Genomic DNA, 27,051 nt, shown 5'->3' on the forward strand with positions numbered 1-27,051 from the left:
ATATCCTTCGGAGGGACGAATCAAAGGTAAACCTGTTTTCCTCCGATGCACAACGAAACGTTAAACGTAAAAAGTGCAAACAGTTTGATCTGCGACACACGCAAAATATGGTAAAGCACGGAGGCGAGAACAATGAGGTTTGGAGCTTGCTTCTCGTGGAATTGCGCAGGTCCTATTCTTCGCAACGCCACTATAATGGCAAGATTCGAATGCAAGGCTAAAGTATGGACATCCTAAAGGATGTCATGCAGCCCTATGCCAAAGATAACGTGCCTTTACATGACAGTTTCAGCAAGATATTGACCAAAAACACACATCGAAGTATGTAAAGGAATGATTTCGGGATAGTAAAGTGACTATAATTTCGGACCATGCCAATCTCCTGTCATCAATCCCGTAGAAAATTTACGGAATGTACTTAAAAAGAAGTTATTCGATCGAAATTTCACAAATACGGATCGTTTGTAGGAAGTAGCTTAAAAGGAATGCTACCCTATACCAATGGAAACTTATCAGCGTTTGAATGACTCAATGCCAAGACAAATGGATAAAATTTGGTTGAATAAGGGAGTTTACACAGGTTACTAGTTGTTAAAAATGTTGAAGTCTAAAAATCATTGGATTGGAAAAATTTTATTGCAATGGATCACAATACACCTATTTCATTGACCAGGTACTTTTTTGGATTTCATGGAAAAGAAAGAGTTACGATAAAGCATAACATTTAATTTACAAATAAAAGTGTTCTTTTTCATTTTCATGACTGTGCCTAACTATAAAATATTTGAATATAAAAATATTTTTAGAAAAAACTCAAAATTTCATGTATTTTTATCTCACACCTATTTTATTGACCAGCAGTGTATGCAACACCACTTCCATTAAAAAATCGGGCAAATGTTAGGAGATTTCTCACGTCATTCAAATTTGCAATAAAATAAATTAAGTTTCAAAAACTTTTATTCGTCATCTTGATTAAGCCCATCTAACTATCCGACTTGATGTTCATGGTTGAAATTAATTTTGAAGCAGCTAAGAAACACACCGTAAGCAAAAACCCCCCTGTCGTTGTCAATCAATGTTTTATTACACGCTCTTATCAGCTCAAGTACAGCAAGCGAGCCTTAATTATTCGCAAGTGCTCTAATTGTCACTCCCACCTTGTGTACACGACACGGCAAATGCACACCTTTCTAGAGCCCAATGCGAAACAGGAGTCCCATTAGTCACCAACCCGTGGCCTAGCCCCATCTGCTGCAGCCAGTTGATGTTTGAATTTATGACTGCAATGGCTTAATAATCTGTGCCGCATACCACCCGCGCATTGCTCCAATTTCCTTTCCTACCAATATACCGACTCCCTCGGTCCATTAACGGAATACGTCATACCGGCACGGGTTGGGGCACACAAGACACCAAATAAAGTGCATGAACCGGCCGGCTTTATGATAATTAACTGGTTTCCTTCTTTGGATGAGTAACTAAGTAAACGTTTGTTTTTCTCTTTCTCTTTCCATTTCACAACCAGACTGCCCAGCATGGCTTCCCGAACAAACCGTCGGCACTGGCGTACGACCCGATAAGCAAGTTGATGGCCATCGGAACCAACAGTGGCATCGTGAAAGTTTTTGGTAAACCCGGTGTCGAATTCTACGGTCAGCACCCAGCCACTACCAATGCATCGGATTCGGTTGTCCAACTGCTCGAATGGATTCCCGGAAGCGGACGGTTGCTCTCGTTAACCGCATCTAACCAGTTGGTTCTGTGGGAACCGACCGGAACGGTGCTGGTACCTATCAAAACGCTTCCGTTCGATGGTAAGCTCAAGAAGATTTCCTCCTTATGCTGTTCATACATGAAGGACACAGTTTGGATCGGAACGGAAGGCGGAAATGTCTATCAGTTTGATATCAAGAGTTTCTCCGTACGAGAACCGGTCATCTACCACGATGTGGTTCTGGAGCAATTGCCACAGTCGTACAAATTGAATCCGGGAGCGATCGAGTCAGTGAAGCAACTGCCCACTAATAACAATCATCTGTTGATCGCTTACAATCGAGGCTTGACTGTACTGTGGGATCTGGAGGCCTGTAATGTTAAGCAGTCGTTCATTTCGCCGGGACATGGCCAAAGTGTTGGATTGTTTATATCCCCCTGCGGAACACAGTTCACATGGTATCACGCGGACGGTTCGTTTGCCACGTGGGATTTGGACAGTGTTATTCCTCCGGAAAATCAAAAATACGTTCCATACGGTCCGGATCCGTGCAAGGCTATAGATCGTCTGATGCGTGGCAAGAGAGGTTTATGCGAATTGGTGGTGTTCTCCGGCGGTATGCCAAGATCTGCCTACGGAGAACATCAATGTGTTTCCGTGCATTGCCGTGATGGGACTAAGCTCGCCTTCGATTTCACTTCCAAAGTGATCGATTTCTTTGTAACGTTCAACGATGATCATCCAGAACAGGCAGAAGTTTTGGTGGTCCTACTGGAGGAGGAGTTAGTCGCTTACGACTTGACCGACGAAACTATTCCGCAAATAAATGCCCCATATCTTCATTCGTTGCATGCCTCTGCCGTCACTTGTAACCATTTGGTCTCTCAAGTATCTTCCGAAGTGTATGAGAAAATTTTGCGAGCAGGAGAAAACCAGTTAGCCGATTACAGCGCCAAACCTTGGCCTATCACTGGAGGATCGATCCCTGAAAGCAGCGAAGAAGATCGTACTGAATACGACATATTGATAACCGGTCACGAGGATGGTTCTGTCAAGTTTTGGAACTGTTCCGAAGTGTGCTTAACGCCGTTGTTGCACGTAAAAACTGCTCCCCTTTTCAGTAACAGTGATGACTTTGACAATCATTTGAACACATCGACTGAGCAGCTAGATGATGGAGAGCCTCCTTTTCGAAAGGCCGGTCAGTTCGATCCATATTCCGATGATCCTAGATTGGCTGTGAAGAAGGTTCAGCTATGTCCAAAAACCGGTATACTGGTAATTGCTGGAACTGCCGGTAATGTTGTGATTGCCAACTTTGACGCTACTCCCGAGGAACCGGAACCATTGAAGGTTACAACGATGAATTTGGTTTGCGATCGAGATGGATTTGTTTGGAAGGGACACGACCAGCTGAAGGTCAAAAGACAACTGTTAGAAGAGAATCAACCGGTACTTGAAGGGGTAAACTTTTCCAGTGTCCTACAAGTGCTGCCACCGGCCGCCGTAACATGCATCGCCGTTCAAAGCCAGTGGAGTTTGGTTGCCGCCGGAACCGCACACGGATTAGTTCTGTTCGATTACCATAGTCAGAATCCGGTGCTGCACAAATGTACTCTGAATCCGAATGGTAAGAATTATTTGTCGTCAATGTCACCATATTTAATCACATTTTTCGTTTTCCAGATTTAACGGGTGCCGGAGAAACCCTCTCCCGACGTAAATCCTTTAAAAAGACTCTTCGCGAGTCGTTCCGTCGGCTACGCAAGGGTCGTTCCACACGGAACAATCCCGGTGCTCAGGCTACAAATCCAGCGGAAACGCGTCCCATCGAGCGACAGATTGAAGCTCGCCCAGTTGACGATGGAATGGGTTCGATGGTCCGATGTTTGACCTTTGCCCAAACATTCGTTACCAACCAGCAGCACACGATTCCGACTCTGTGGGCCGGAACAAACTCCAGTTGTGTATCGGTCTTTGTACTGCATGTCCCTCTACGCCAACCGCCTGTCCAAAGCAACGAAGCAAATGTCGATGGAGAGGCTCCACCGCCGAAACCTATCACCGGTCAGTTGGCAAAGGAAATTCAATTGAAGCATCGTGCTCCCGTTATTGGAATCGCTATTTTCGATCATGTAGGCAGTACAGTTTTTATTTTTCGATTTGACATTCCACTAAACGTTGATTTTTTAACAGCATGGAGTACCTCTTGAATTCCAATCGTCACCGGGACCAGGACCTCACAGAGTACTAATTGCATCGGAAGAGCAATTTAAGGTTTTCTCCCTGCCACAACTGAAACCAGTCAACAAGTACAAATTGACGGCTCATGAAGGAGCTAGGTAAGCTGTTTTAAACTTCAACTAGATATTGTAGATGCCACTAACAGTTTAATCGAAATCGTTTCACAGAGTTCGCCGTATCGCCTTTGCAACGTTTTCCTGTACTGTCCCCGTACATCAACTACAGCACAGTCCCTCGAAATCTGGTTCCAGACCAGCGATCGAAGCAACACCCACGTCGACATCGCCATCGGCTGAAGCACTGAACACAAACAGTGCCACGGAAGCTGTTGCGCCGGAAGTAATAACCCATTCCGAAATCAGTTTACTTTGCTTGACAAACCTTGGTGACTGCCTGGTGCTGTCGATTCCCGAGCTGAAACGTCAACTCAATGCAGCAGCCGTACGACGAGAGGATATCAAGTAAGAAACACAAAGTTATTTCTGTCCCCTAGAATAATCATCATATTGTCTTGCAGTGGAATTTCTTCTCTCTGCTTCACCGATCATGGTGAAGCATTGTACATGATGTCCTCGTCCGAGGTGCAACGAATCACACTTTCCACTTCTAAAATTGTATCCCCAACCGGATTCATCGAGCTTGAAGATTGGTCTCACGAGGAGGAAGACGCCGATGTAGCGGATCCACCCATCGGTGATGCGGAACAACCACCGGTGGGCCAAAGCTCTCCGAAGGCAACCACCGAAACAGACGAAAAAGCGCCAGACCTTACGGCGCCACTATCGGTAGCTGTTACGGCCATCAACGGAACTGGTGGTGCTGGTGATGCACTCACCAATGGAGTTGGAAGTGGAGATGATGCTTCACCGAATAAAGCGAACGAAACAATTACCAGTTCGATCGGAGATATCACCATCGATTCAGTACGAGATCATTTGAATTCAACGACGACGACACTTTGTTCGACCACCACCGAGGAGATTGTTGGTAAGTCACATGCACAGGAATCATGAGGAAAACGTTCTTATTGACAATCATTCTCCTATGATAGGTCGCCTGTCGGTTCTGAGCACCCATTCCAACAACGTAGCTTCGACGGCCAAAACGGCGGAAATCACCGCTCTTAATTCGTCCAACATCAAGGACCTGAAGCACGTCGGGTAAGTTCGCAATATTTAATTCCGCTATCATCACTTATTGAATCGTTTCATTCTACATTGCAGTGACTCGACGGAAACGGCAGCCAATTCGGTTATCATCAAATCGGTCATCACGACGGTCAAGCACGGTATCGGCCACGTCAATGGTGAGCACAATTCGACGACGGAGAGCAGCAAAGCAGCGATCACATCCGGCGGCACTGTTCCGCTGCTGCGGAAGGAGAGTAAATTTTAACGAGTGGAGACGAGTATCGACGACAAAACCATACGAACCAGGATTGTTGTCGTTGTTCAAGTTTGAGTTAGTTTATTAATTTTATTTTTAAATCTGTAGACGCGTTCCAGAGCGGTAAGTAATTTTTATTTGACTATTTGTCTTCGTACTTTAGCTGACAAACGTTCCAGAACAATGTGTCCGTTGAGGAAATGCTGAATTTAAACGCCTGGACAAAATTTTATTTCATTTTTTCGAAATATCAAGAGCATTTAGCACATAATGCAGGGCATCTAGACTTCCCGTTCTATTGAAAAAAAAAATCGATTATTAAATAACGAAATGGTTTTTAGCATTTAAATTGTGAAATGCAATTAATGGATTAATAGACTTTAGACGCCAAATATTCAGGTCGACCAACAGATGCCTTTCATAGATACGTATTATTGACGCAACTGTTTTGAAGTTCATTAATATCCGCACCTCTAAGGTCGTGAACCCACTTTACAAACAACGACGGTATTCAAACATATAGTAAAACTGGACATTTTGTTATATTAAGAAACCTGCAAGATTTCGGGAAATGTTCAATCCCCTCGCATCAAAAATCAATGTTTTTGAATGGCCCTCGAAAAATTCATGCAACTCCAACGCTGTTGGGTGCTACTGTTGATGTTTGTTTTTGAAGACCAGTCACGAGTATTAGTAGGTCAATCGCATGAGACGAAACAATCAAATAAAGAGCTGTATTTTAAACGATTGACCTTTATTGTCGTTGCTTTAATTTATACAAAATCCACCCATGCGGAGCAAAAACACAGGAGAATCATACACAATCGGTATTTATATATTACATAACCTAGTTGTAATCGTATTTTGGATGCAATTTACAGAGTACTAAGATAATATTAAAGAAGAGCATAAATAAATGTCTATTAAGTTTTAGTGGCGTAACGGAAGGTGTATATAATATATAATTTAGTAGCCTAAAACTAACCGAACACTCCGAATCTAATCTAAAGAAGATTTTAGAATCGTTAAATTATGCCTAAAAAGCACGATTGCACCTCTGAATGAATAGATTACATCTGTCTTGCGAGCATATTTGAATACTTATAACAGCTTATGGTTCATGTGACTGTTCTATTTCCCATTTTTATTCTGTCTACAAGAAATGAGCGAAAAATTCTTCTTAGACACAACAAGAACTTGAAAAGCCTTCATAAAAAAACGGAATATCAGTGACTTGTACTGTTCGACTCTCTCTCTCATTCTAGTATTTAAAAGCCAACTACTCTGCGATCGACGCCTATATAATGCTCCGTTCATTTGCATATCTATGCATGGCTTTGTTTCAATCCATCTAACGAAACAGGTCGCATGTTTCCTCAGTTGTTCGGCGCTTGACTTTTACTCATCCCACGTCAGACGGATGAGTTTTGTCGAAAAACCTTGAACGCTACCTTGAAATCCACAAACAGATGATGAATTAGCAAGTTGTATTTCCTGGATTTGTTGAATATTTATCGCAGGGTAATCATCTGATCCGTAGTAATTCGTTTTGCAGTCACGCCAGTTTTGTGGAATATTCTGGAATGTTTCAATGGTTTTCATGCAACGCGCTTTTTACGTGCTATATAACCCAAATTTTTTAGGGATGGGTGGGTAATTTCTGTGACATAACCGAAGTGGTGCGACTATACTTCAAATACTTAACAAAATCACGTTCGAACGGGAAATTTTCATATTTTTCTTCATGATAGTTTTGGTGGATCTAAAAAAAAGGGTCATCGATTGGTTTTAATAGGTGACTCGCTGGATTCGAAGATCATTGAATGCTGTTGTGGGTGAATGAAGAACAGTGAGTCTTGTTATGTAAGATATGCAAACTAGGCTCAATGGAACTATCCAAGTCAGTCTTGGATACACATACATTTGGAGAAACATCAGATATTGCTTCAAGCTGTTCTCAAACCCTATTCGGCAATTTTCGTGCCGCCACCCGCGTTACGGCTTGGTAAGGCCAAACTGGTGTCGAAGAGGTCAATTGAGGTTGTCTGACGCATTCTTGATGGTCACATCATTAGCGTTTCTGCACTAAAATCGGCAGACAGCTTTTGTTGATCGAAAAATAAGGGAATATGTATAAAGTGATATATAATATCTATTTCGATTCAGATAGTTAGTATTCGCGCCAGCAGAGCACCAATGGAAATTGCGGATTCGATGACAGAGATTTCGATTCTATGAGACGATCGACTAATGGTGTCAAAAAGCCAGAAGAAATGAACAGCGGTAAGCTGCAAATTCATATGTATCAAGTTTTAAAAGAGGGAATGAGACACTTATTACCACTGAAATGAAATCTGTAAGTAGCACACCGGCTCTTAAAAATCTTCAGCAGCCCTTTCGGGTCGGTGTGGTCTGTTCGAGTCGATCCAGATGGATATTCGGTTCGAGCAAACTTTATAGGGAATTGCAGATAAATATTTCTCATGCTCTTTATGTACAGTCTTTTTGCAACATTTTAAAATGCCTTTTTTTCGCAAATCAAATAAAATCGAATATTGACTTTTGAACCACCACCAATCATCAAGCGCGGCCGTGTGTAAAATTAACTCTGACATAACTTCTTCAAAAGTTTTCCTGTTCGAGTCAAATCGCTTTGCGGTCTTCAACAAAATATTAGATAATAGAATTACCTTCTTAAGCTTCACTTTTGGTGATAATCTAGTGTATAAAGTGCAACCTACCGACGAAAATGTGAGCAAATGAGTTTTCTCCATGTAAATTGTCGAAAAATCCCATACAAACTTTAACCATGTTGGTCCGGTAGCTGGACTTGTTCGATTTGGCTCAAATTTGGAGTAGATACTCCTGGTAGGACTAGGAATCGAGTTAGGGGTGGCCCGATTACGTTAAAACAAAAACTTGTTTTTTTTTTGCCCTGCCCTTTTGCTCAGTAAGGGAAATGGGCGCGTTGTGCCAGTTTGGCCGAGGCACATTTCGATTGTGAGTCAGTGAATGCATGACGCGCAAAAGTCCCTGAGCCGATGACAATCACTGTCAAGGATCAATCGAAGATTTTGAAATGGAAACATGTACGCTACTAGAACAAGAGTAGTTTATATAGTTATAGTTCGTTAACTGCTTCGAGCCACTAAACTTTAATGTATTAACCCTTTCATGCTCATGCCATGTTGTTTGTGGACAACAACGTTTTGAACAGCTATAACTTTTGATTGAGACAATATTTGCTAACTAAAACAAGTAAGGCTAACAAATGTGACTATTGCCTTTCATTTGAGTATTAACACTTTGAAGGAACAGCTATAGAACTGAAGTTAATGCAATCAGTCTGATTGTATTCCGATGGAGCAGTGCTGCCAGGAACAGTTTACGTTGACGACGGAAAATGAAATTTCCAATTTCGTTATGTTGTAATTTTATTGAAAACTGATAAAACTCATTAATTTATAGGAGAATTGTATTGTGTATTGGAGGGTAAAAATTGAGCAACTTCTAGCACTGCGAGGAAAGCAACTATATTTATGAAAATGATTTTTCGTGTTTTTTGATTGCACCATTTTCAAGGACAAAATGGTTTTGAAACCCTACATGCACTAGAAAAAAGTTGGGTTAAAAGTACTTACTATGTATTCAAATAGTGTTTCTATCACAAAAGATGGTTAAGCAAGTTCCTGTTTCATATCCGTTGAACCATACTGAGTTGCCAAAATATATTTAATTATTCATAACACTCATCTTTTTCCTCTCTGTATTATTTTAGTTATCATTTTTTTCCTCTGGAGAAGCGGACAAGTAATCGGAGGAGAAGAAAACTGCACACAGGATTCATTAAGGCTTGATGATGTACGAAAACTCCACAATGCATGGGATTATCTGGAGTGAACAAAATATGATGGTATTCAGTATATCGAAGAGAGACGCTGATCGAAAACCTACAATCGTACCCATACATAATACGTTTCCACAAGGCTGAGAAATAAATTCCCAAAATATGTGTCGCTAGTGTAGTACAATTGAGCACACCCACCGGACGGTTAAGTATGGAATATCTGTTAAGTAAGTGAATTTTATCATTTATGAACGTTGCGCCTTTATAACCATTCACTCCCATCCCACTGGTAGCTGCTGCATTTTAAGACAAGGAATTATAAGTCGTGGTGGTGCTGCCGCTTATCAATGACAGTACCACTGTTAGCTTCGTTTAATATGAATCCTGATTTAAAATGTGTCACGTGGAATAAATATGGACAATCTACCTCCTTTATATTCGCTAGGGTGGGAAACAATAAAACAATGGGGCTGTTGTCCACACTGGAGACAGGCCGCAACAACCCCCTTCAGCACCAACAAAATGAAGAAAAAAATTTTTTTTTCTGGGAAGTCTACTGCGCAGTCATAGGTGTGATCATAAAGAATTGCACATACTGACAAATGCACCGGTGAGACGATAGTTGTGCAGTTAATGCACATAGGTTGCAGAATTAGGTTGTTGAGACAGCCCGATTGCATTTGTTTGTTGTTCTTACGGGTCGCTGTTGTAAATCCGTCTTCATCGGTATTTGTTTCTTTGTTGGTGATGCTAGTTGTTGGTTTGGAAGCGGTTGTCGTGGTCGTTGTACCTGCATTATTGGTTAATTGGATCGTTTTTTTGGGTTTATCTCTAAGCGTTGGTGGCTTCTTGTTGAGTTGGCTGTAATAGGTGTGTTTTGACTAGTTGCTTCGGCGCATGTTTTTTCGTAGTGGGCTGTATGGTTACAGAATTGGCATGTTCGGGTCTGCCCGGGAGATGTGATTAGCGTTGTTTGCTTATAGGTTACGCCTTCTCTCGGTGATTTGCATTTGATAGTCATGTAAGAAGGTCACTCGCATCCTCACAATACGAACGCTGTTGTTCTTTGCAATGAAATTTTCTGCCTGTGCTAAGCTTCTAAACGCGATCAAAATTACCACAATTTTTTACGTGGTGTAGCTGAATGTACGTAACTTCAGTGAGATTAACCTCCATTTTCACTTTAACTACTTCCTGAACTGTGGGTCTAACACTAGTCTTATTAAAGTCGATCGAAATCGTGTAGCACGGGCACTTTTGTTTCACTTGGCAAACTCATTTCACTCCGCAGCCGGGGCAACGATACAATATTATTTATGCACTGATATAGAATAAAACGCTTCACTGCTATAGCGTAGCAATTTCTTGCTTTGTGCGAGGTCAGAAGATAGACTGATGAACAGTTCTTTGGATCTATATACCAAATAGCGCTTGGCTTTGTCGCATAACCGAGACCAAGAATCCGAAGCGGTGCAAAGCCGTTGAGGATGCGTTGGGGTTAGTGGCCGCCGACCCGCCGTTGGAAGTGGCAGCCCCTCGCAAGCAAACCTGTGATTCACTCGTTTGCCCGGATTACTCAAACATATGGCCTTACAACTAGTTTAAGTCAGCACCAAACTCAATGCGATGTGGCGTAGTAGGCGTCAACAACTAATATCAGAATACAAATTCAAATTAGGCCAAGCGACCACTATGCCAAATGCGCTTAAGCCAAACGATATGTTCCCCGATCGCACTGATAAGTAACGAAATGTAAATAAAATGAGAATCAACTGAAAATATATTCGAAAGAATGGATTGTTCGATCTGATTACAATCGAGTAAGGACACAGGGACAAATAATGATATTTTTGAACCAACTCTTCTCAACTAGTCCCGATCGAGGGAATATTTCGAAAAAAAACAAAGGCTCTCCTATTTTTTCACAGTCATATATAATTAGACTATACAGTACATACAGTTTATTTTCTCGTTTTTTGTTTGCTTATTCAATAGCGCTTCTATGGTTATTAAACATTACTTTCAACGTCATTCTTCTGAATACTTAATTTGTGTGCGTATTATGTTTCTCTTTTTTTCTTGTTTACCCCATTTAAAATTATTTCCAACCTTTTATGCTCTTTTGAATCAACGTTGTAGATACAAATATTTCAACAAATATGTACTTCTATTTGTAGCTTTAGTTTGTGATGTTTCTTTCAAAGGAATAACTGAAATCTGAACTCGGTATCCGCCCACTCTTTTCGGCTTACCTTCAATACATAGAGCAGCCTTCTGAGCCGGTAAAAATAACACAACATGGCACTATAAACCTTCCTATCTCGTTGTTTATATTCAAATTAAAGAACTACCACTACTTCTACTTGCTTACTAGACGTCCAGCAACTAAAAATAATTCCACAAGTTGATTATATTTAAGTCAGTTATGTCTACGGAGAGTCTGTGGGATCTTCTTTCTCAATACTAGAGCATGGGTCTCTGTTCTCTATTTCAGCGTCGTTTGGGTATATTTTGGAGAGATGTTTCCTTAAACACACATGTTTTTCTGCTTAGTTTTTATGCACTGTATTATTCTTTGAAATGTTTTCATTTGTTCTGTCACTAACAGTTTTAATCCGCTTATACCAATTTTGTTTACATTAATTCGCAGATTCATGCAGTTTCTTTGTTGTAATATTTTCATTCGCACATTCTTTTCCCTTTTACTACAATTTTATTAGGCCATTTTCCATTTTTTTCTCAAAGAGTTAATTTGCTCTTAGAAACAAAAGTCTGTCAATATGTGTTACCTCAATCTCACTAATGTACCGTTAAGCGCATTTTCCAAATGTATCTGACTAGAAAGGTAAACAAATTTTTGCTCGTTTATCTGTGTATAGTGTGGCATGCACATGTTTAAGCAATTTTAGTCACTATTGCCCAACAATTGTCTAGTTCTGAAGATAATTTCTAACAATCGCAGGAAACGAACAGAAAATCCTCTAACATTACAAACCTAATGATCTACAAATGGTCACCTACAGAACTAAAATAAAGCAACATCGCTCTAAACAACATCTATAAATTCGTTGCAGTTCGTTCCGTGTCTAACCGAGTTTCCGCCGACCGTTCTCACTCTTCCGACAAGAGAGCGACTTAAAACAAACTAAATGCTTAAAAATGTGTCGTTAGATCGGAGTTTGCGTTGTGAAAACAATCACACCAGTTTGAGCATCTCCTTAAAAATAAAATTTCACTGCATTTACTTTTCCTATTCAATCTAACATGGTGATTAACATTAACCACAATAACAGGAATAGTATGTATAGATTAGTTTTCGTCGTAAGGGTTATACAAACTAAAAGTGATTGCCTTCTGAATCGATTATTCGTAGTTTTAGCATTAGTACAAAAAACGCAGTATAACTTCGGACTACAAGTAATAGCATTCGTATAGTTTCACAATTAATTTTGCCCTGCTGGGTATCTCTTCATTGTCTGCTTAATACATATTTCGTTTATGTTGATGACCCTCAACGAAGAAGGGAAAGGATCAACCATCCAAAAAATAAATGAGATCAAATTACGTTAAACCATCGTTTGTATTTCAGCAAAATGCGCGAACATAGGGACTCCACCTCTCTTCAGCCTACTGGACAAAACAGAAGTCAGGTCGGGTCGCTAACGTGCGTGTAGGTTTTGTATCATGAAAATGTTCATGCTGTTTGGTTGTACCTCGGCACTAACCTCTCTTCCATGCAAAAGGATGCAAGAAATTCGATACCTTTCTGTGCACGAATGTCACATCGGCGCTTGCTGGGTGGTCGTCGTCTATCATCTGTTGTCCATCGGTTTAGGTACAAATTGAAATTATCTACCATTTTAGTCAGAATACCTTAATGGCACAGTCAGTAGTGCAACGTAAGTTCCGCCAGTCTGAAAGATGCGATAGGTTTAAATATTGTGTAATGATAAATATAGACTTTAACTATATACCTTCTAGCAAAACTACTGATGTCGATGGATTCCTCCTAAATCCTTCGTCGTTTATCTAAATCATTCGAATAGACCCTCCCAGCGTTGTCCAGTCTATTCAGTACAACAAACTTCCAAAAGGTTTATACACATCAACTATACAATTTTACTTAAATTAACGGATCCACCTGCTGTGTTTTAAACACGTCGATTTTTTTTTTCTACAAATATTACTGTTTTCTTCTTTACCATTGTTTTTGTTTTCTAGTAGCAATATTATTAAAGCTTTATTCAAATCACATTGATTTTATTTTATTTTACTATCTTTTTTCGATAAAAAAAACTCGTTTGCTCGTGTCGTCGTGTAATCGCTTCCACACACACACATACACATACATTACGAACGGATCAACTCTATAAGTTGCAACAAGGGAAGTTCGTTCAGTGGGCACTCTAATCCAAATCAATTCCTTATGCCACCAGGGTATTTACGATTGCCTTCGTAACAAATCACATTTGTCGGTAGGGTGAGTGTAGTTTTAGATACTGTATCACCAGACTGGGACCTCCGCTGACCACTTCCGGTGGTAGGGCGGACAGGGGACAATTTTCAATGCTCATAATAGCCAGATTCTGACATAATGCTAGCTCGTAAGGTAATTTTATCAGTGAAGCATTATCGTTTATATAGAGCGATTCAAGGTTTTCCAGGGTACCGATCTCCTCCGGTAGATACTGTAGATTATTTTCCCCAACGGAAAGATAGGTCAGATTGGTCAGATGCCCAATTGTTCGAGGAAGGGAGGCCAGTTGATTCGATTGAAGGATGAGCTTTTGCAAATCGTGCAAAAGACCAATCTCCGATGGTAAAGATTCCAAACGATTCTCCTCGAGATCCAACACTCGGAGCTTCTTCAGGTTGCCGATCGTATTGGGAATTCGTTTCAACAAGTTATTGGACAGAATGAGGATCTCAAGGTTTTGCAGACAGTGTATATCGTCCGGGAGTTTGGTGAGCGAATTGGTGCCGAAATTTAGTTCGACCATTTGTGTCCAGGTGCCGATGTCCAGCGGTAGCGAGGTAAGAGCGTTTTCCTTCATGTTGAGTTTGGTTAGCCCTTTGGCACGAGAAAAGATTCCATACTGAATTTTGTCGATCTGATTGTGCTCCATGTTAATACTGGTGACGTTGGTGAACTGAGCAGGTCCTCCGGACGGATAGCTGTGGAAAGCATTCCGAGATAGGGTTATGGTGGTTAGATTACTCAAGCTAGCCAGAAGTCCATCAGGCAACTGGCTGATGCCGTTGCCTTCGACGTTGAACTCGTCCATGTGGATGCAGTTTTTCAACGAAACAGGGATCGATGTTAGCTGGTTGTACCTGTGAATAAGGAAGAGTGGGCGGTTTTTGGTCAGGATAAGATGGCTAGAAACGGGAATGAAGTATTGAGTTTTGTTCTTTTCGGCCTGAATAGAAAAAGGGGATATTTTACGCTGCCCTTTGGCTCAGCTGTACCAGAGTGGTCGAGCCACATATCGATTGTGAGTGAATAGTGAATGCCTGTCGCACAAAGGTGCCTAAACCGATGGCAATCACTGGCAATGATTAACCAAAGACTATTAAATGGAGATATGAACTATATAAAAAAGATTCCAGGTCTACTAAATGTTAGTTTGAAATCACTAAATGCAACATAGTTAAAAACCTTCAATAATGCAACCTCTTTTTCCCAAAGAAAACATTGGATTAACCAATTTACACATAAGGGCACAAGACCAAACTGGTGCCAAGTTGGTGTTAGTTTCGATACATCGTCTAACTGACATATTCATTATTCATTGAACCATACTGAGTGGTCAATATGTATGCAATTGTACATTGACTTCACTCATATAACTTTCTATATCATTTTAGTGTTTTTTTATCGTTGGAGAAGCGGAAACACTGAATAAAAGCATAGAAATATATAATCAAAGGTAAAGAAATATATAAATACACGAACTCCGAACACTCCTGAATACACTGAAAAAACAGAAATAACACGAAATAGAGTTCAAAGAAAGAGGATGTTATACAGGAAGGCATCTTAAAATCAAGGAAAAAAGAAATACACAAAGAAATACGGACCAATAAGTGTCAAGGTAAATTATGGAAATGGAACGATATCATTTCCTCCTATCCAAATTGCAATAACTCTGCTGCAAATTATTGCATGTTTTTCTTATAATGAACATGTGATTCATGAGGATGCTGAAAATAATAGCATTCGCAGATAGAAGATTGCGAAGTGATCATAACATGATGGAATGTACAATAAAAGAAAAAATAACGCCCAACGTCGTACTAAAGAGAAATAATTTACTCCAAGTCGATCTCAATTGGCTAAAAAGACCCAAAACGGGTAAAAGAGAATCGAATCTGCTGTAATCGAAACGACTCAATCGATATTAAAACCGGGAGATTGCCACCGTAACTCCTAAAGACAAAACAGAAGCTGCTAACTGACAAATAATGCAGACCTTAAAAAGTAGCCAAGAAAATGCCGCAGGTCTACGCTATGACGTAGCTACATTTGGCTCCACGTGTTCGTCCCGCTCCTCGCAGTTTGTGAAAAATCCAACCGCGGAAAACTTTGAAGAGCAAGTAAAGAATGCAAATAACATGCTTAGAAAGTGGATAAAAAAGGAATAAATGTGCCATGCCAACTGTACAAGCTCTTATGGATGAAGCGAAAGTATCGCGAATTCTACCTAACTCCAATAATTGATTTAGTGAATATTATGTAGTATTCACGTTAGTAATATCACATATCTAAACCATGCGTCGTTGTGCAATTTGTTGAGCCAAAATCTGTGGAGCTGAAAAAGGCTTACCTCAATACAATAGCAGGGACAGAACAAGCAAAGGACAATTTTTATTTGAAATTACTGTATCCCCTTACGCTTGGAAGAAGACAAATAGAAATTGAAAGATAAACACGTGATTCATGACCACAGAACTTCGCCAATATTAACGGTGATGAAGGAGATATTAAATATTCTTATTATATTGTACTTTTAAAGAGGTAATAAACAAAGAAGACGATGTGTAACAATGAGTGTCCAAAAGAAGCAAACACTAATCAATGAAATACTACAAACTCTTTGAATGTACGACAAGCATTGTTGAAATATGGTTTAAGTATTGAAATGCACATTGGCAACCACAAAGATATCCATTTGGTAAGTATAAGCATAAAGATAAATTAAGGATATGAAATTGGTAATACTGAATAGAAATAACAAATATTGAGAAAAGTCTCATCGAGGTTTCTGTACTAGTTCAAAGTTGGATCAAGACATTTTTGGGTAGCGAAGGTGCTGATCAAATCCGCACTGTACCAAATATGTTCCATAAGAAAACGGCATGGGTCATAATGGGTTAATTAATAAAAAAAACAATTCCACCTACCTTAGTCCTAGCCGCATCAGATTCGCCAGATTACCTATCGTTTCGGGAATGTCCAGCAAATCATTGTGCTGCAAATCCAACGCCGTCAAGTTCAGGCAATTACCGATTGCTTCCGGTAGATGCTTCAGGTGATTGTGGGACAAATCTAGCGTTGTCAGGTTAACCAAGTGCCCGATTGCCACCGGCAGCTCATGTATTTTGTTCTCCCGCAAGCTAAGCATGGTAAGATTGCTTAAATTTCGTAAATTTTCACCTACCACCTTGATGCGGTTGAAGCGCAAATACAGAGTGGTCAACGTATGAAGCTTGTAGATCACATCCGGAATATCGGAGAGCTTGTTGTGTCGCAAGTCTAACACTTTCAACTGTTTCAAATTCTGCAGAGTATCGGGCAGTGAAGTTAGAGAATTTTCATTCAGGGCTAATGTTTTCAAATTCGATAAACAGCCGATTTCTGCAGGAAGGCAGCTTATCTTGTTACCGTATAGATAGAATTCCACCAGACTGGTGCAGTCTTTGACCGAAGCCGGAATAACGGTGATGGAGGATTTACTCAGGTCAAGCCTTTGAATGTTTTCCTCCTTGCAGCGTTGGAACTCTTTTATCACATCTACATCGGCTTGGATTGCCTTTCCCTTCTTGGTAGTTGGCTTGGGCTTGTTTGACTCCGGATGTTTCACCGTAACCACCTTCGGGCGAATCTCCACAGGCATTTCGTTGCTGTTGTTACTTCCACCTGCCACCGAGCCGCTGCTGCTGGTGCCCGTATAGCTGCTGGTATGACCGGAAGTGCTTGTTCCAGCGGAACTTCCCAAATTCATGCCTTGCACCGTGTTAAGATATTGAATTTTAATCAGTTTTTATGACTTCACGATTGATACCAGCCAAATGAATCAATTTATATAATATTCCACCCTGCGTGATTCACTGCTTAAATTTTTAGATATTACTCATAAATAGAACCATTCAGTAATCCATCTTCCAGCAAACGATAACCGCAATCCTTGTATGTTACTTGCCCTGCAGTAAATTGTTTCAATCTGCAATAGAAGGAAATAGACTGATTATATTCTTTTACTATGTAAATTGCTCCAATCACTGCTAGACGGGTGCGACATTGACCTTCAAATTGTACATTCCTTTCGAAAACCTCCTTTCCTATACTACTATTTGCAGGCGACTGCACTATATACTATCGTAACCCATCGGTTAAAAAAGAACAAGTCGATGAAAGGTTCAAAAACCTCCCTACAAGACACAAAACATGACTCAGAGGATGTCCAACTTTTCCTATCTTGGCATCGATCACCGGGGAAAGGCCTTCGCGCTGCACTATACACCACCCAATATCATGGTCATTCGGGCGTACGATTCGTGTCTCCTGCGGCTGTCAAAAAAAAACAGGAGAGGAAAATTTTGCTCCTCATCGTCTAGAAGCTCCTCCTCGCATACGTCATTTTGCACATCAGAAAAGAAACAGATTCCTTATTTCGAAGGTAATCAAAATTACTTTGCTCAACTGCGTTGTTATAATCTTTGAGAGATGGATATTGTAAAAATATATCATTGCATATCTGACCTGAATCGTAGTACCAATAATTGGTTTAAACTTGACACTGAGGGAAGAAAATTTGGTTTCACACTTTTCTCTTGCACCCACTGACTCTGACTGCTGGCTGTAAATGAATGATACTTAGCAAATTCAGCATTGATTCTCTCTGTACGTTATATGCTCACCGAGCTCTATCAATTTTCAATGAGACACTCTCATTCAATTTACATGTTACATGTTTTTGGTTACAGTCAAGGATGGACCTACATGAGCAGTGAAATGTTGCCAGGTTTAGGTGCACTACTTGAACGAGCGTCAAAGGCACACGCAATTCGTTGTACCAGTAACATTAAATTACAGATATTTCCTCAGTCATTCGCATTCAAAGCGCTAAACCCAATATATTAGAAAATGAATGTCCCTTATTTGAAATCATGCAACCAAGTGCTGAACAATGTAATAAATATTTATTTACATTACTCGAATACAAAGTGCTAAACGCACCGTTTGTTTTGAAATTGACTAATACAACTCTCCTGTGTGAGCGTATAGAAGCCTAACTCAATTGATCTTAAAAGAGTGTACTCTCATTTTTATACGCGTCCAATCCAAGTAGTGCTCTAGTAATAGAAAAAATACATCAGGAAAGCTGGCTAAATTTTCTTGTTCTTATTTGAAGGCAGAAAACATATTCCGCCCATCGAACATTGATTTGACTTCACGCCTTGAAATTGACTAGCAAGTGTATGTAACTTACCAAAGTAGCATCCAGAATCGTACCTGGGTTATTTTGCACTTGATTTTTGAACAATTTTCTCCACACAAATAAATATGCAGCCAGCTTTCAGCCCAAGAAAACTACACGACCACACACGTTTGCCTACGGAACGAGTCTGCTGGCTGGTATATGACTGACCCCTATACTATCCCATCTTTCACGAAAGCTATTCCACCGCTCTCTACTCAGTTTTTGTTTATAAATTAAGAAGAGAAATAACAGATTCTGATGACTTCTTGCTCGAGAGAGAAAGATAGCTCGTGTACTAAAACTTATCAGGGTTGTTTATAGCTGCTTCAAATATTTCGCGTTTTTTTTTGAAAACGGCCAATAAGCCATGCTGTCAAAATTCACTGAAAATTCTGGACAAACCGTAGCTCGCCGAGAATGGACGTTAACATTTTATGAAAGAGAAAAATTTTCTCTTTCGTCTGTTGTTGTGATTTATAATTTGTCCAGAATTTTCTCTCAAAGTGGATTTTGACAGTATGCTTATTGGCCCTTTTCAAAAAAACACGCGAGATATTAGGGATTAGGTTTTACACGAACCGACATAACCCCACAAACTGGGACGGATGAATTTCCTTTGACAATTCTCGGTGGTTTGTTTACATGGGAGTTACGTGAGTTCGAATGTAACAGATGAGCACCCGTTGCACTCGCACTCACGCAACTGACAAAGTAAATAAACCACCGAGAATTGTCAAACATGAACTTCATTCATCATAAGTTCATTCGTGTCGTCATCTTGTAGAACTCAATTGCCAAAAACCATTTAGCCCAAGGTGCTTTGAGTTCTAAGGTGATTCGTCAGTAACTAAGTGAGGAGTGAGGTTAACGTGCAGCAGGACGCGTGGAAGAAAAATGACAGCGAACAACTTCGTTTAGAATCTGAAATCCAAGCAAACATGAATGGAGATGTATATACGTATATTATCGTAACTAGTAAACAATGTTGTTAGCTGTAGTTTCTAAAACCAACATGGCTGATCGGCGTTTTTGAGAATCGTATAGCACCCTAATTTAGACCACTCACCACTTAGAATGGACGGGAGGGAGCTCCAGTAAAAGTCTATGTTTGTTTACGAAGGGAGGCGGGTTAAGGCATATTCCTCTGCAGATTAGTACCGTGAGTTAATATCTCAGTCCTTTTTAAATTTTTTGGCCCGAAGCTATTGAAAAAAAAAACATTTTTGTAGTTTGTTTCCTTTTAGGACAATAACACATCCAAACCCATGCGACTTGCACGACTCTATAGGTTGCCTTATCAGCTCTACCATAGTTTGCAGATGAAACTAGGGATGGCAGACTGCTAGCGGATTGAAAAAGTACCAGATCATGCTGTGTGGGGTGCTGTCCCGGTTAACAATGAGGCGAACGAGATATTTGCAGATACGTCATTTAGTAGGACAACTGTCAGTTTACTGGTTGAATTTAATTTGGTTTTTTTTTAATTTAAAAATCATAGAATAACTAAGGTTTGAGAATGATATGAGTGTACTCGTAAGAACACCCGCTATCAATATATATGAAAAACTGGCACAATTTTTCCAAATTAAAGATCCCTATTTGGTAAAAAAATAATAGCTTTTTCAACCAATTTTTATAAAAAAAGAGGTCGTTAGATGCGGAATTTATTTTCTCTAAAAATTTACAAACTCTAGAAGAATGTTGAGTAATTTACATAATTTTCATGAAAAATTCACAAAATATTGATTATTCATATGTCCTTCAATTCTCAAATGAACAAAATATTTGCTATAGAAAATAAACAGAATCATTTTCTTCATTTCGAAAATTACGAGCATCGACAAGGTACAAATTTGGGTATACACGGGACTTTCTCGCTTAGAAAGTACCTTTAAGTGTGGCGACTTCTCGAAAATATTTGTAAACTGAATAAGACAACAACATGCAATTTTATTTTAATAGACAATTGTTTCACGCCAATTTCAGAGTTGTGTCTGGTAAAAGATGAGTTTTTCCCACCCATATCATCTAGACTAAACAAATGAATAAAAATTTGATTTTTAGTGCGTCGGAATCATACCATCAGTATTTAGTAGCAACTTAGAACCAGTTAAATGATTAGTCCTAACTAGCATCAAATCGACGCCAGTTAGATACTAAATCAAAAAAGTCATGTACGTCTTGCGTGAACACCTAAGCCGAGCGTTGTCTCGGGTAGTACGCAGAAATTGTGATGTTTTGAAGGGGTAGCGGAATCTGGAACAAAATCCACATTATCCAAGTCGTCTTTTTCACATCGAGGAAAACACTGACAAGCAAAAATATGCATAGTTAGCATACTTTCTATTCCGGTTTTTTTTTCTACTGCTCTGATTTTTATGCATTTTCATGCATATACTTCTAGTAAGTATTCATTGAGTACATGTCCAATGCATAAAATTTACAGCCGAAGAAACGAGAGGCAGATAGAAAAGTATGCTATCGATAAATAAATAAACTTCTGCTTGTAGGTCTGGATAATAAGGATCAACTGCTAAAAACGCTATACTTCTTAACGTAACCACCACGAGGAGTATTAATGTATTTTTATTTTTTTTAAATCTTACAATTTCCGACCACTGAGCGTCCACCGAAAAACCTTGTACTAAAAAAAGTACCTTCAAAACCCCATAGTTCGTCCCTGGCTGAAAACGTCAAATTACTGACATTGTGTGTGCAATTTGTTCGTCAATCGATTTTTCCCTGCTGACGACTGGCTCTGTTATTTTTTCTTTTCAGAAAAAGAGCCCTTGTCGATTAGACACACGTTTTATTTCAATAAAGAACACTAAAGTGGTATACAAACGACTCGCTTACCGTTCGATCAGTACGTTCAGTTACCGTGACGAGTGTTTCGTAATCTATAGTGTGGTGAAAATTAAAAGTGTAATCCTGTATTCCCGAATCACGTAACGCGTCAATAGTTTGTAGGAGGTATTTTGGTTTCGCTACAAATTGGGGGTAATTGAAGTTGGTTTTATCCAGTCAATTGTTCTCTCCGGTCGTTCGGAATCTAAGTGGAGAAGTGAAAATGAATTCCTAGAGTACACTAACACTATTGATTCACTGCGATACGCACGGTTTCAACTTGTGAAAGATTAATATTTTTCATAGAAGCTGCTGGAACAAGCGAGCGGTGCAGCACCTGCCATAGCTAGAGTAAGGAAACAAAAAGGGAACATTTAAAACTTCCTGATCTGGTAAAAGGTGAACACAAAGGGCAGGACGTCGTTTTACGATTGCTAATTATAGTTATGTAAAATATTAAAATATTTCGATAGAGTATCAAATTACTTTTTTATTATGTTTGTCGTAAGCTTCTGTAATTGTAATTTATTTAGCAGAAGCTGCCCGGAACTATTACTGTTCATCATTATATTCTGTTTCAATTGAAATCTAGTTTTCAATAAACGAATACTGAAAATTAGATTTCATTCTGCCTTGTATTTATCAAAATACAGGCAATATCCAAACATTTGCAAAAGGCCTAACTGACAGACGTAAACATTGAGAAATATGTAAAAGAAATTTTAATCAAACTTTCTAATGATGTACAGTGAAAACTAACAGATTTTCGTACGCAATAAAATGACATTATTTTATTTCCTTTGTTTGTGCTTGCTGTTTTCGCCTTTAATCCGAGGTTGTTCAAAATTTGTGCTCTTCGACCTTCGGCGTAAATTTATTTTTTTCTCGACGACATGTTAGGTACTAAAAGTGAGCGGGTTATTTAGAATAAGGTCGTTTGGCATAATAGACGTTTAGCATAACGGACATATGGCGTAATTTTGAGATGTGATTTTTCTGTAGGTTGTTTGGCATAACAGACATTTGGAATAATCATTTTTAATTTATGGAAAACGATCATTTAGTGTGACAAATATTTTGCAAAGTGATTTTACTGAAGGTCATTTGGCATAACAGACAAATGTTTAGTTTATCAGCGAATGACTCATAAGGTTAAAGCTGTACTAGCAATAATAATGTGTTGTTTCCCATTACCTGATATTGGTTGTATATCAAGTGAATATATTTTATAAAACTGATTTTGCCTTCGTTTAAATATGAGCAGTTCTTTTGAGTTTCATTTTTGGAATTCTTGTGTTCGCTCATTTTTGCAATGATGGATTGTTTGTCTATGACTTACGTTGCAGAATATTGTGGATTTTACAGGGTTTTGTGATGCAGCGCACTAGAACTGTGATCCACCATACATAATCCTCAGTGAGTTTTAACTTGCCATGCAGCATTTCAATAATTAAAATAATCATTATCCTGCTTTATACCATCAGCTGTTCTTCCGATTTATAAACTGTTCGATCCAGACGATAGCAAACTTTATCATTTCTGAATATCGCTAACTTTTTCAAACGATGATTTATTGAATGAATTTTCATATATGTAAGTGTAATCGAACGGTATATAATTCCAAAGAACAACTCATGATATAAAGAAGGATAGTAAGGATAATTTTAATTATTAAATCATCGTTTACCCTGATCCCATAACCGAGATCAAGAATGCGCCGGGCGAGGTGGGCACCAACACTCCGTCGGAAGCGGTTACAAAACTTTCCCAGGCGACATGATAAAGCGTTGGCATATCGTCAATTCCACATTTTAATCATTTTTTCGGTTCCTTCTAAACCGTCCGCACCTAATGTCATTGTGATTTATATTCTAAAAAGCAAATAGTATATAAATGCATTGCAGTTTGAAGGGTTGCCACCATAGAAACGAACGAATGGAATGAGACGAATACGCTAATAGGAAACAGAGCACCATACATACAATGTGCACTACTCACCTGTTCAGTAAAATCTCTATGAAGCAGTGCAGTGGTTGGGCCCCGTTACCAGACACAGTATTGTCTTTGTAGTCGTAAATTAATAAATTAGAGCATGCATTGTGCAACCTTACAGATCGATGAGCTTCGGATTAGCATTCGCTAGTCGCTCAGTGGGATCACGTGGCTTTTGCTGGTTTTGATAAGCACGCTCGTTGCTAGAATACGGCAGTTCGTTAAGCAACGAGGGTGAGTGAAATGGTATGGTAGGAGACAATCTATATGCTAAAGTACAGATAAACCGATGGAGTAGAACGATGTGTTTGACAGCAACACGCTACTCTAGGTTAACGGGTTATCAGTGTTCGTTGAGAAAACTGTAAAAAAGGCTCTCCCGATAGATAACATAGGCAAACTTTGGTATATGGGAATCGTTTCGAAATCGTAGAGCATTGAAACGATGCATTATCAAGTTCGTCGTCTCCTCGGAGTCAACCAGGAAATCTTGTCTTTGCGGCGCATCGAGTTCGTCAATTAGACAGAATCAGCGCATTACAAATAACTCTTTTATAGGTTGTGTCTTTGTGTTTTTCTAGCCAGATACCACATCATTAATGTAGTTGAGAATCCGTTTGGGGCACGTATGCTATACATCACTGCCTTTGGAGAAATAATACTGCACAATGGCAGAGAATGTGTTGCTCTTTGGTTCGTACTAAATTGGGTTTAACCCCCGAATTTATGCATTTGGTGCACACACATAAAGATAAGTCGGGTTTTTTTATGTTTCGGATTTTCCTCGTCACGCGCAACTTACTTTTTTACTTTATTTTTATTTACGTGACTTCGCGCAGCTTACGTGTACGTTGAAACAACTGGTCGAGACTGACGTCCCGGTGGTATAGATTTTTTAACTGATGAGGATTGAAGTGAATTCTCAGTACCCAAAATCATAGTGATATATTTTTTACCTTCATGGTGCTGATTTTTTCCTAGTATCAAACAGTTTCTCAACATGCTGTAGCAAGTGGTTACATTCAATCTTCATGTCGCAGAAATTGAATTCCCTTCAAGAACATACGTCGCTTACTAAACGAATGCAAAACAAATCAATTAGCGACAGTTGAATTCACGATAATTGCTTTTTTCTGTATTTGTGGTGAAAAAGTCGTGCAACTATCAACACACACGCTAACTATTCATCCATTGCAGATGTCGTCACGTTACGAGCTTGAGGCACCCCTACCAGGCACCAACGAGGATTTGTTGGTCTGCCCCAGACGTCCCCTGCCGGAAGATGACGATATTCTGAACGCCGTAGATTTCACCCTCCGCAAGCGACGGGTCTGGACACCCGAGGAGGAAGATTCCCTTGCCTCCGAAGACATTGATCTGCTGGACGATGATGACGAGTTGGAGGAGGAAGAAGACGATGGTGTGGGTTGTCCACTTCCGTCCACCCCAGAGGACACCCAGCTGTTGGAGGCAGAAATGACCGAAGTTCTAAAGGCCGGTGTTCTATCGGACGAAATTGACCTGGGCGCGTTGGCTCATAATGCGGCCGAACAAGCGGAGGAATTTGTGCGCAAGGTGTGGGAAGCATCGTGGAAGGTGTGTCATTTTAAGCATCTTCCCTCCTGGCTGCAGGATAACGATTTTCTGCACAAGGGCCATCGACCACCGTTGCCCTCGTTTAGCGCTTGCTTCAAGTCTATCTTCCGCATCCATACCGAAACTGGTAACATCTGGACGCATCTGCTGGGGTGCGTGATGTTCATTGGCGTGGCAATGTATTTCATGACACGACCTTCGTTCGAGATGCAACTGCAGGAGAAGTTGATCTTTATGGCGTTTTTTGTCGGTGCGATTGTGTGTCTTGGATTTTCATTTGCCTTCCACACGCTATGCTGCCACTCGGAGATGGTAGGCAAACTGTTTTCCAAGTGAGTAAAATTGGTATCTATTTTCCAGTTAGCCAATCACATTAATATATCTGCTTTTCTGTCAGGTTGGATTACTGCGGTATCGCACTGCTAATCATGGGTTCGTTCGTACCCTGGCTGTACTACGGCTTCTACTGTCACTACAAGCACAAAATGATCTATCTGACAGTGGTGATTGTTCTCGGTATGACCTCGATTATAACGTCCCTGTGGGACAAGTTCTCTCAGCCGAATCTAAGACCTTTACGAGCAGGTTTGTGGATTGATCCTTGACTCGATCGACCCCTAAAATTCAATATACTAATATCACGTCTCACTCTGCAGGTGTTTTCATGAGCTTCGGACTCTCCGGTATCATCCCGGCTATTCACTACGTCCTAATGGAAGGTTGGTTCAGCAAAATCTCTCAGGCCAGCCTTGGTTGGCTGATTTTGATGGGATTGTTGTACATTCTGGGCGCAATGTTCTATGCCCTGCGGGTGCCCGAACGATGGTTTCCAGGAAAATGTGACATTTGGGTATGTTTGATCATTCTATTGTCCCTCTCAAAAAATACCCATCTTATTAAACCAAATTCCACCAACAGTTTCAATCACACCAAATTTTCCACGTATTGGTTCTGGTGGCCGCCTTTGTGCACTACCATGGCATCAGCGAGATGGCCATGTACCGAGTGACGGTCGGTGAGTGTGACATCCCCCATCAACATCCGGCGATCGGATTTTGAGACTCCTAGCGTACTAAGTAGAGAGGCTACTGCAGCAAGTTGTTATTTTTGTTCCCCTTCTTCCTTGTTCGTTTTTCTAGGGTCAAAAATTTATAATATATGCAAATTCTTAGGTAAAGGATTTTTTTGTCGCACGCTCTTATTTCTATTCGAGAACTAACAACGGGGTGGATTGAAAAATTTAACAAACTTAGAGAATTTATAAATTTTTGAATTAATTTCTTTTGTTGTATCATATACATTCAAAATTTCACATGACGGATGGATGGAACAGTATTCTTTTGGTAAGAGAATCATTTAGCATCGGCCCACTTTTTTGGAAAAAAGGCGATTCAGTACACGGAAGAAAATCAGCCGAAAATGCAAAAACCCCATTTGAAAGTTTTAGTATTTGTCCCAATAGCGGTACTATTTTCCAGCATGAAGCGAGTCAGAATATAGGAAGAAATAAAACCTATTTAATTTGGTAATTACTTAATAAAAAGAAAATCACATTAAGATAAGATAAAATAATCAATTGAATATAACAAAAGTACATACGTGGAAACATACAAAGATGCAAACACGAGTAAAATTTAATTTATTCAGAAAAACTGGCAGTTTACCAGGCAGAACAAAAACGATACAAAAATATAATGATTAACAGTGTTTGAGCTAAA

The 27,051-nt window shown here is 39.8% G+C and overlaps 3 protein-coding genes across 17 annotated transcripts in view; 2 read left to right on the forward strand and 1 right to left on the reverse strand.

The window, feature by feature from the left end:
* Positions 1 to 6,289, forward strand: part of LOC131676655 (lethal(2) giant larvae protein) — a 34,633-nt gene extending 28,344 nt beyond the window's left edge. For 7 of the 8 annotated variants that reach the window (XM_058955876.1, XM_058955879.1, XM_058955877.1 and 4 more), the window contains 7 exons: positions 1,529 to 3,347; positions 3,404 to 3,852; positions 3,914 to 4,059; positions 4,129 to 4,422; positions 4,479 to 4,948; positions 5,013 to 5,121; positions 5,185 to 6,289. In XM_058955876.1, coding sequence (XP_058811859.1) covers positions 1,529 to 3,347; positions 3,404 to 3,852; positions 3,914 to 4,059; positions 4,129 to 4,422; positions 4,479 to 4,948; positions 5,013 to 5,121; positions 5,185 to 5,356 — 3,459 coding nt within the window. In that variant the 3' untranslated portion in view covers positions 5,357 to 6,289. The remainder of the gene's footprint in view (positions 1 to 1,528; positions 3,348 to 3,403; positions 3,853 to 3,913; positions 4,060 to 4,128; positions 4,423 to 4,478; positions 4,949 to 5,012; positions 5,122 to 5,184) is intronic. The other variant, XR_009303215.1, reaches the window with a different exon arrangement.
* Positions 6,290 to 11,109: 4,820 nt separating this feature from the next.
* Positions 11,110 to 19,065, reverse strand: LOC131676659 (leucine-rich repeat protein soc-2 homolog). 4 transcript variants are annotated; one of them, XM_058955886.1, is made up of 4 exons: positions 18,908 to 19,065; positions 16,599 to 17,638; positions 13,169 to 14,528; positions 11,110 to 13,108 (listed from the first exon to the last, which is right to left on the reverse strand). In XM_058955886.1, the coding sequence occupies exons 2-3, from the start codon at positions 17,417 to 17,419 to the stop codon at positions 13,658 to 13,660; spliced, it is 1,692 nt and encodes a 563-aa protein (XP_058811869.1). In that variant the 5' UTR covers positions 17,420 to 17,638; positions 18,908 to 19,065; the 3' UTR covers positions 11,110 to 13,108; positions 13,169 to 13,657. The 4 variants fall into 4 exon arrangements, with proteins under 4 accessions (XP_058811869.1, XP_058811871.1, XP_058811870.1 ...); XM_058955888.1 differs by having other exon boundaries at positions 18,931 to 19,063; XM_058955887.1 differs by lacking the exon at positions 18,908 to 19,065 and adding an exon at positions 18,178 to 18,325.
* A 2,558-nt stretch (positions 19,066 to 21,623) lies between these two features.
* LOC131676660 (adiponectin receptor protein) lies at positions 21,624 to 27,051 on the forward strand. Of its 5 annotated transcripts, none has more exons than XM_058955892.1 (5): positions 21,624 to 21,898; positions 24,935 to 25,665; positions 25,731 to 25,918; positions 25,990 to 26,183; positions 26,252 to 27,051. In XM_058955892.1, exons 2-5 carry the CDS (start codon positions 24,935 to 24,937, stop codon positions 26,390 to 26,392), a joined length of 1,254 nt encoding a protein of 417 aa, XP_058811875.1. In that variant the 5' UTR covers positions 21,624 to 21,898; the 3' UTR covers positions 26,393 to 27,051. The 5 variants fall into 5 exon arrangements, with proteins under 5 accessions (XP_058811875.1, XP_058811874.1, XP_058811876.1 ...); XM_058955891.1 differs by having other exon boundaries at positions 21,624 to 21,871; XM_058955893.1 differs by lacking the exon at positions 21,624 to 21,898 and adding an exon at positions 21,905 to 22,144.

The sequence above is a fragment of the Topomyia yanbarensis genome, chromosome 1 (assembly GCF_030247195.1).
Source record: "Topomyia yanbarensis strain Yona2022 chromosome 1, ASM3024719v1, whole genome shotgun sequence".
NCBI lineage: Eukaryota > Metazoa > Arthropoda > Insecta > Diptera > Culicidae > Topomyia > Topomyia yanbarensis.

Bases quoted from the DNA above. Each gene is read 5' to 3' on its own strand.
- LOC131676659 (XM_058955886.1), bottom strand. From the start codon at position 17,419: ATGAATTTGGGAAGTTCCGCTGGAACAAGCACTTCCGGTCATACCAGC. The intron at 14,529-16,598 runs GTAGGTGGAATT...CCTTATTCACAG, and splicing joins CTGATGCGGCTAGGACTAAG to GTACAACCAGCTAACATCGA.
- LOC131676660 (XM_058955890.1), top strand. The intron at 25,666-25,730 runs GTGAGTAAAATT...CTTTTCTGTCAG, and splicing joins GTAGGCAAACTGTTTTCCAA to GTTGGATTACTGCGGTATCG. The intron at 25,919-25,989 runs GTTTGTGGATTG...CTCACTCTGCAG, and splicing joins TCTAAGACCTTTACGAGCAG to GTGTTTTCATGAGCTTCGGA.